Source organism: Rhamphochromis sp. 'chilingali', assembly GCF_963969265.1.
Source record: "Rhamphochromis sp. 'chilingali' genome assembly, chromosome: 4".
NCBI classification, from domain to species: Eukaryota; Metazoa; Chordata; class Actinopteri; order Cichliformes; family Cichlidae; genus Rhamphochromis; species Rhamphochromis sp. 'chilingali'.
Genome location: NC_137948.1, coordinates 44,931,894 through 44,941,473, shown reverse-complemented (window position 1 = coordinate 44,941,473; position 9,580 = coordinate 44,931,894). Strand labels below are relative to the sequence as shown.

The 9,580-nt window shown below is 47.0% G+C and overlaps 1 protein-coding gene across 1 annotated transcript in view; it reads right to left on the bottom strand.

Annotated features, from left to right (window-relative positions):
* The window catches only part of gpr137bb (G protein-coupled receptor 137Bb), an 8,317-nt gene extending 1,405 nt beyond the window's left edge, over positions 1-6,912 (bottom strand). The window contains exons 1-7 of the mRNA XM_080880520.1: positions 5,937-6,912; positions 4,463-4,512; positions 4,134-4,356; positions 3,881-4,030; positions 3,445-3,573; positions 3,222-3,343; positions 1-2,509 (exon numbers count right to left, since the gene is read on the bottom strand). The exon at positions 1-2,509 is cut by the window's left edge and continues 1,405 nt beyond it. Coding sequence (XP_080736646.1) covers positions 2,395-2,509; positions 3,222-3,343; positions 3,445-3,573; positions 3,881-4,030; positions 4,134-4,356; positions 4,463-4,512; positions 5,937-6,335 — 1,188 coding nt within the window. The 5' untranslated portion in view covers positions 6,336-6,912 and the 3' untranslated portion in view covers positions 1-2,394. The remainder of the gene's footprint in view (positions 2,510-3,221; positions 3,344-3,444; positions 3,574-3,880; positions 4,031-4,133; positions 4,357-4,462; positions 4,513-5,936) is intronic.
* Positions 6,913-9,580: the final 2,668 nt, after the last annotated feature.

Sequence of the window (9,580 nt, the reverse complement as noted above, 5' to 3'; positions counted from 1 at the left end):
AAAGAGGAAAAACTTTCATGAGGAGCTTTTCAAGGATTTAAGAAAATGATCTGCTAGTTCCTTCCAGAAATACTGCCTACAGCCTGAATACTGTCTTCAAAGTGACTAATAAGTAGTTTTGGTCATTTCTGCCTGCCTTTTCCCACTTCATGAATTGCACTGAAGCACTCTGAGCTGCCTAACAATCCTCTCGGTGTCGTTTCAGTTTGCAAGCAATGCTCCAAGACGTCACGTGATGACAGAACAGCAACGTGTCCAGGAGGGGTGACAGACAGCCTTCAAGAGTGTAAGGAAACAAAGTCTGCCAAATGCAGATAACCCCGAGTCACCACTGAGAGTTCACACCGCTCTCTTTCTTCTGAAATAAAATGAACAAAGGTTGAGCAAAGTTTGGAGAACCAATAACCAATCAGCTGATTTCAGTTGGTGTGCAGGAGGAGGAAAATAATGGCTCAGTCTGCAGCGTGAGCATGGATGTTACTTTTATTATTACTGCACAAGGACGAGAGCGTGATGGTAAAGTAAACTGGACACATGCAGCTGCATTCTGCTGCTAACAGCATCAGCTGCACAGACAGCATGCTAACATGTTTGCTCTGTGCTCAGACCTGAATATATGGGGCGACCGTGGCTCAGGGGGTTGGGAATCGCATCTGTAACCGGAAGGTTGCCGGTTCGATCCCTGGCCTCTCTGTCCTGGTCGTTGTGTCCTTGGGCAAGACACTTCACCTACCGCCTACTGGTATTGGCCAGAAGGGCTGATGGCGCGATATGGCAGCCTCGCTTCTGTCAGTCTGCCCCAGTCTGCTGTGGCTACACCTGTAGCTGCCTGCACCAGTGTGTGAATGTGAGAGTGAATGAATAGTGGCATTGTAAAGCGTTTTGGGTGCCTTGAAAAGCGCTATATAAATCCAATCCATTATTATTATTAATACTCAGACACAGATCACACGTGTGCGTCCTGCAAACCAGCAGCTGGGTTTATGTTGTTTCAGGTCGTTTTAGGGGGAAATGTTAAAATGGTGTGATGAGCAGCACAATGAATTCCTTTCTACTGGAATTAGTTGATGTGCTGGGGTTAGGGAATCCCAGCTGACCTGTCAACACTGCCAAGCATAGGTGGTAAAGCAGTACGCTGCTGCGTGTCCTGATCATCTTTATCAAATCTCATGTGGCTCCAGATGAACTTTTAATGAAGCATTTTGTGCATCTCCGTCTTTTAAAAAGCTGCAGAGGTCTTCTCCATTGAAGATATTTGAACACATTAAATTGTTACTTTTAAAACACATCTGGACAGATGTTCACTGCTAATATTGTGTCGCTAACATTAGCAACGATCCTGCTCTTTTAATGGTTCGAACTTGTTTGTTTGAAAATGGTTTTCTAACCTTTTTCAGCCAAAAATGACCCTCACACATTTACAGTAAAAGAAAGCTTAACATACATTTAGACAGGCTGAAAACAGGTTAGCTTTATGTAGTGCCCACTTTGTTTCATATAGTAATGAGAGGACCGGTATGATGTGCACTGTTCTCCTTTCCTGTTTAACTTTGACCTGCTGCAGTATTTTACAGCAGAACAATGTGGACTACACAGATGTGCAGATGATGGCCACGTTTAACTGGCTTTGTTATCAGCTAACCCCTACAGTGTCCCAGCACAGCAGAGACGGACGTGTCTCTGATCGGATGTCTTTGTGAGTGTGTGAATAAATACAAAGAAGCTGACTTCATGAAAAGAACTGTTTCCAATTTAATTCACTACCTGGATTATCTTCATTGAAATACTCGAAACATTCATCACAACATCATATTCATACCGCGAGTCTTAGAAGCAGCAACATTGTAGCTGTGGGAAAAGTCCAACATCATGAGGCCAAATTCAGATGTTCTTGTTTACAGCTAAACACTTGATGTTCTGGGACTGTTTGGGGCGATCAGCTGGGGGACCAAAAATTAAGGACACATAGTGATTAACTGTTGTGTAGAAACCTGTAAGGCAGGGGTCTCAAACTGAAGTGAGCTGTGGACCACTGTGGTCTCATTGGACGGCCACTTTAGTGTTTTAGGAGTACAAACAAACACACAAGGAAACACAAACAGTGTTTTGTTTGTTTGTTTAAATTGTTGCATAAGAAACTGACTCTTCACTAACTGAAGCCTTTGGTCCTCTCTGCCCGTGCAGACACGTGGCGCACTTCCAGGGCCGAACTGCATTATCTTTCTTCACGTCACCTACAAGTGGCCCCGCGCCGCGAGTTTGAGACCCCTGCTGTAACACATTCTTCTTTATTTTCTACAGTGACTCCACAAAGCCTTATGTCAGTGACGATAACAAACACAATAACCGAACCGTGTCAAAGTGCAGAGTGATGCTGTACACAGAGCAGCGGACTCATGGATAAGGGCGGAGCTCCCCGGCAGCGGTGGTCAGGCGCTGTTCGTCACTGTTGGGATGCACGGTGAAGCTGCTGTGGCGGCTGCCCCAGTCGCAGCAGTCAGAGGAAAGGCTGTCAGAGAAAATATGGCAGTCAGGACCAAGCCTGTGAAAAAAGCTTCAGGTTTTCTGCGTTTTGGTGAAACCGTCAGGTCAGCTCTGCTCCATCGCAATCAGACCCATTGTCCTTCAGAGGCTTTAATGGAGCAAATATTGTATATCTAGACACAGGCAAAGGCACACAGCTGACTGTTTAAAGTCAGGGTTCAAGTTATACACTCGCCAGCTCCATAACGCACCTACAGGAGCCGCTCTGTCACAGAGACCTGTGTCACAGGAGATCTGGAGCTTCCACTAAGGAAATCCTAAAAGGCTGATTCTGTTCATCTGAACGTTTCAGTGGGAGAAACGTTTCTTCACTCATCCAGGTGACTTTCATTACACCCACTGAAAACACTACGTCCAGATGAATGGAGTCGACCTTCACTATCTCTGCTATTTGCACGCCCACCACTACACCTGCCTCATTGCCATTCAGAGGGAGCCATAAATGAAGCAGTCCAACAACCAGGCCTTAATGGTAGTCCTGTCTGAAGCTATATGCAGGTCATGGGGAACTGGAGCCTGTCCCAGTTGTCTGTTGCAGGGCTACCACAGAGAGACAGACAACCATTCACACTCACATTCATACCTATGGGCAATTTAGAATCACCAGTTAACCCAGCCACAGGCATCCATAAGTACCAGTGACAGTGACATTGTAAAGTCAGAAATGATGTTCACACCTCGCTGAGGCGTTCTGGGGAGGAATGCTCCACGCCAAGTCGTCATCGCTGTCATAGCGACGAGGATTGTCAAAGAAATATCCTCTGGAGGAGAGAACGTGGTTAGGGATTCCCGTGGTGCTCTGTTGGACCAAATACATCAGAGCAGCAGTCAAACAGTGATGGCCTATCATTAACTTAGAGAGAAAACCTCATGCCAACTGTAAGAACCTGCAGTACTGACCCGATCCTGAGGCGGCCGTCTCACCCTGAAGAAGAACACAACCAGTGAGGTGGGCAGCAGCTCCCACACGAACAGGATCACCCCAAATACGATGTAACCGGCGTCTCCAAGAGAGGACCGCAAGTCTGCCTGAGGACGCACACACACAGGTCAGAGGCAACAGAAACACAGCTTTCCAAACCTGCTGACATGTAGTGGCACACTGGTCTGTGCATGTTTTCCACACACACAGCGGGGAATGCGTGCAGAGCACACAACATGGCCATACCCATGGTATACCCAGGTCAGGTCAGGTATGGGTGTGATTGAATGAACACATGTATGGAGATCAGGTCGGCTTTATGCAGGACCTCTGCAACGAGTACTACCCCAGTCCTAGTTACATGATGGTGACATAAGGAGCCGGCTCCTGTTTACAGCTGGATGAAGGTCTAACCTGGTCGGAGACGTTGTACCAGTCATAGTCGAAGGAGTTGATGGTCTCGATGTCAGCGAGGGCAAGCACCACCAGGTTGTAACAGGCTCGTGATGCGTATAACAACACCACCGTGATGCCGATCAGGGTCACCTGACACACGGACGTTCCCTACACACAGAGACATTTCATCAGTTTATTCAAACAATTTTGTGCAGCATGATCTCTCGTTCCTCATAGTTTAGCACATGTTGTAAATGAAAGGAGACTCTACCTTTGACTCCAGGTAGATGTTGGCCAATGACATCTTGGCCACCTTGTAGAGGCAGACGGACAGCGAGATGGCGCAGAGTACGAACAAGCTGTCGTTAACGGTCACCCTCACCAGAACGATGGTCTTCACGTCGGCAGCAGTCATCTTCACCATCAGGGCGCAGATCAGATTAACCACCAGAAAAATGAGACTGACGCAAAGGAAGACCAGGTACAGAGGAAGTCTGGGAGAGGGGAGACAGCGCTGTGGATTCTGGAAAAGCTAGGAAAATACCAACTCCACTTCCTGCTTTGACAACCTTCTTCGATTTCACAAGTTAGTCAAGTTACCTGTACTTCAGTAGTGCTGGTGCGTACTTGGACTTTGCCTTAAAGTAAACCTGTGGGGAAGAAGCAGAGACAGGCAGAGACTGGTTATTCAAACGGGCTGAGAGGTCATCTGACGGACACATTTAGTCCAACAGCCCGGCCTCCTCAAGGACTGCTGGCCAGTCAGGACTCTGTTCTCCTTTTGTTAATGCAGGACCCAGGCTCTAGGTCTATTCAAAGGAATACCTATCAGTTGGATCTTCCTGAGAAGCACACTCAGGGTTGCTTTACCTCCACGACCAGGAAGCTGGAAAAGCTTTATTTTGTCAGATTATCAGCTCATAAATGAAACAGCACTTCTTTATGTCATTCAAAAATGAAGCTCACGTATAATATAAGCTTATTAACATGCTTCACTGCCAAAGAGCACGATCAACAGTTTCCCCCCAAAAGCTCCAGGTTTCACTACCTACGGCTGAACAATGAGTCACAAGTTAATCTCAGTCAAATGCACTTGGATCGCTTCTAAAACAACAACTGGACATTTACAGCACACAGACTTTTGTCTGAGCTTCACTCGGTCCACACAGCGTCATCTGTCTCTGCCATGTGTTCAGCATGCAAGCATTGCAAACTGTGTGTGCTTCCTCAGAGCCTGCAGCAGCTCATCTCATTGATTTGTTCCTGAAGGTACCCGCATTAAGGAAATAATGCACTGTAGTAAAATAACCTGTGTCATCTTTCTCACAGACAAGCGCTGCTGGTTAATGAGTCTCCTCTCATGTGAAAACACTCTGTTTCCTGGTCTAGTTGAGCAGCTGCACTCATCAGAGCTGATCAGTGACAGATGTCACGACAGTGATGCAGGGTCACCACATACATACCAATCAGGACTATGTACCAGACACTTTCACTTCCTAAAACTGAAATACAAACTTGTTGGACTTCAAAAAGCTCCAGCACCACAAGCTCAGTCAGCTACAGCTCTATGAGCTATTGGGCATCCACCTACAAACTGAAGCATCCTAACATCAAACCTTTATGCAGTATAGAGGAAACTATCCACAGAGGCCAAAGCTACCGGGCTGCAAACATGTTCACAGCACTGACTCGGTTTTAGAGTCAGCCTCAAGTGGCCGTTTCAAGAACTGCAGTTTGTTGTACTTCATTCTTCAGCCCCACAGATTCCTGAGTCAACAGAACCCCCCACTGTAATTCAGACTGGCTTTTACTGTGCCACTGTCTGCCACTGGGACTAGTGAAGGTGGGAACCTGCTTATTTAATCATTCATGTTCTTACCGTCAGCGGCCACAGATGGCAGCACATCAACAATAAATGAAAGGATACCTCAGATTTGTTGCAGATTAACCCCGTACTGCCTGCGTGGACTAAAGCCTGCCAGAGTCTGAACCCTGTTAGCCGTTCCCAGAGCCACCGGTCTCTGCTACGACAGTAACAGCAGCAGAACAGTAACAGCAGCAGAAGCCCGCTCACCTGCGCACAGTAGAGGTTCATGAGACTGAGCGTGAAGAACTGCAGGCAGACGGGGAAGCAGTACAGAAGCCAGAAGGCAAAGGGTCCAAGTGCATTGGCGGTCACACAGTCTCTGAAATAGAAGGAGAAGAGAAGGGCGCGCAGGGCGGCCCACAGCAGACACAGGAACAGGAAGGCCGTCTGGTAGCTGAAGCGCTTGTGCCGGTACCGCAGCACCAGCCAAAGCTGGGCATAGACGAAGGCAAAGAGCAGTGAGTAGAAGACGGTGTAGACGATGGTCAGACCCAGCTTCACATAGGGGGGAATGGCCGGTGTGATGGTTGGAGGGGGAGGTAGGTGGGAGGTGTTACCGGCATTCTGCTGCTGCTCTTGTGCCGGGTCCATCGCCTCCCCATTCATCTCCTCTGTGTGCCAGTAGCAGTGGGAGGGAAGGAGGGAGGGATGCAGTAGGTGTTAAAGATGGAGCAGCACGCTTCCTCCTCAGGGGGAAATAAAAAGGAGAAACCTCTCTGTGCTAGTCAGATGAATCCTGCGTGTCCATCCATCCATTCTCATCCAGGGATGCCGTCTGACTCACAGTGAAGAGAAGAAGAACACAGAGAGACACCTCCCCTCTTTTTGCCGGTGCCTGGTAGTACACTATTGGTAGTTGTTGGTCACATGATGCTGCTGTGCACCAGGGGATTGGCTTAGCAGGAGGAGGGATGCTGCAGGGAGGAAACTGGAGAGATGGATCTGGAAGGAGAGAGGGGTAAGCTGGAATCTGTGGTCCCCCTCACACACACACACACACACACACACACACACACACACACACACACACACACACACACACACCCCGACCGACTGTGTCACAGCAGCGTCACACAGACAGACTGATGCTGGTTTAGAGTGTTGCACCCATGTCTGTATAAAGAAATGAGGGAATGATGGACTAACTCAGTGTGCACGTAGATGAATGAGGTATCCAGTTATTACCCGGCTGATACTGTAATGCAGACTTTATTTTAATAAAATTAATATCACATCTCTATTGTTGTTGATAACTGATTTTTAAAAAAAGAAATCAAAGCATGCTTCAATAAAAAACAGTTGAATGTAGAATCTGACTAACGTGCTTCTTTCCATGTGACTCTCTGAACAGTGTAGCAGACTTACAGCTTTAAGAACTCTCTAATTGCACTTTTTATAACCTTATTATTACCTTACTTACGAAGTGTTATAATAAACTGTGAATATAAATGGTCTCCGTTTTTGTAAAGAGTAATAGGTCACAATATTTCAGTTGTGTGATGGATTGGATGGATGGATATGGTCCATGCACTGCACACTCACAGAAATGCTGGTTTGATTAACATTCGAACAACCCTGAGTAAGAACAGCAGCCAGCAGGCATTCAGCATGACAGCAGTCGTAGACATGATGGTCTATGAAGACACTGTGCTTTGCCACATTTGCACATCCACAAGCATTAAAAAACGCCAAATGTAACAAAAAGGGAACAAAAAGGCTCCAATAAGCTGAATGTGTTTGATGTACTGTGACATTTTAACATGGTTACAGTAGAATGAAATCAAAAGCTGAGGCTGAAACCTTTAAAGGTATCTGCAGAGATCCAGCAGGATCCTTTGAACGGTAAATTCATATTTACATCACTGATCATGACAGCATGAATTCATTCACTAGTACAGATGTGATCATTTCCTTTGTCTCAGGCTGCTCTGTGGGTCTAATAAACGGTATCGACTTTGATATCAGTGCAGGCCTAGTGCAGACCTCTTCCTCCTCCTCCTCCTCATGTCTTTGCAAAATTTTCGTGTGTGCTGTTACATAACAGGCAGGTTGTTAGATAACAGGAGGCGCTGTGAAGCTGGTCTCACCTCACCACACTGACGACAAGCCAGGCTCCTCCCACATCTCTATTTTTATTCACTGCTGTAAGGCGATGGACTTGAAGAAATAGTAGAAATACCCCAAATACTCCGTTACATCGAGCTTTGGCCATTTTAGCACAATCCCATCAGCCCAGTTCACGTTCTGTCAGTAACATACTCTACGCTCTTTGTTGCTTCTATTATACCACAGCGTCTGTCTGTCAGCAGTGTTTTCTACTGTTCGCCAACAGTCGGTCCCTGATTGATCTTTATTTTATTTTAAGTTATTACAAACTAGACAGACATGACTGGGAGAAAGAAAGTTAGAGGGGAAGAGGGACAGAGAGAAAAGACACTAAAAATCAGCTGGATCACCTGTTGGAAGAAAAAAAAAGAAAACCAGCAAAAGAGAACGACACGGTAGAGAGACCACAGCAACAACCTAGATAAGTACAAGTAACAGTAAATAATAAATACTGAATGTTACTGAGCAGCACAGAAGATCGACAACACACGATGTGCTTTGAGGCAGCAGCCAAGGACGACAACGTGTGTGTGTGAACACCCGTGTGTACACCTGTGTATTCAAAAGGTTTCTCCATGTAACTATCTGCTAGAGCAGCGGTCCCAACCCCCGGGCCGGTCCGTGAGTCATTTGGTACCAGGACACGAGAGTTGAGGCTCGGGTCTTTTTCCGTGTGTTATGAATAAATCTTTTTTTGGTACCGGTACTGGTTTTAGTTTGTTGTATTTATCTGCGACACCTTAAAGGCCGGTCCGTGGTGCAAAAAATGTTGGGGACCGCTGCACTAGAGGGTGTGGGGAACCATAGCCCCATCCCCCAGGAACGACATAAAGCAGACATGGAGGAGGTCCAGGCAGTAGCACGACCAACCCCCATAGACCCCGGGGCGGCCCACCCGACCACACCAGAGAGGAAACCACACCTACCCTGTAGAAAATCTCTAACATACCCCATCATCCAATCACCTCCCAGACTATATAAGACAATAGACACCCAGGTTGAGTTCATTCACCACCTTTCCTACATATATCGCCCCCACCTGCAGAATGAAGTCCTAGAGAGAAGAGAACTTCTGCAAGGATGTAACAGCATCCCCACCAGTTGAACACACCTCCAACTCCACCGATGCACCAGGGGACCCCTGAGAGCCCAGGCCCGTTCTGGGGGGGGGGGGGGGGGGGGGGGGGGACCACCTTACCGTGCCACTGATTTACAGTGGCACGGTATGGTGGTCGTGTTCCGGTTAAAGAACACGGTGGCAGCTTCCAAGTTGATTTATTCAGCTGTGGTCTGTAGTAATGATACGTAAAGCAACTATCAGTACAGCACGTGTCAAACATTTGACACACCCAAACATAATTCTAGCAAAGAGATTCAACACTCACGTTGATACGTGTCTGCAGGCTGCATGTTTTCTTTCCCTCTCCTTTTGTTTGCCATTCCCTTAGGTCAGCGGTCCCCAACCCCCGGGCCTCGGACCGGTACCGGGCCGCGAGTCGTTTGGTACCGGGCCGCGAAAGTTGAGGCTCAGGTGTGAAATGTATAGTTTTCAGGGTTTTTATTGGTTTTCAGTGTTATTTTGTTATTGTTTTTATCGTTAACTCGGTTTTCCTGGGTCTTTTCACGTGTGTTATGAATAAATCTTCATTTTTTCGGTACTGGTACTGGTTTTATTTTGTTGTATTTATCCGCGACAGCTTAAAGGCCGGTCCGTGAAAATATTGTCGGGCATAAACCGGTCCGTG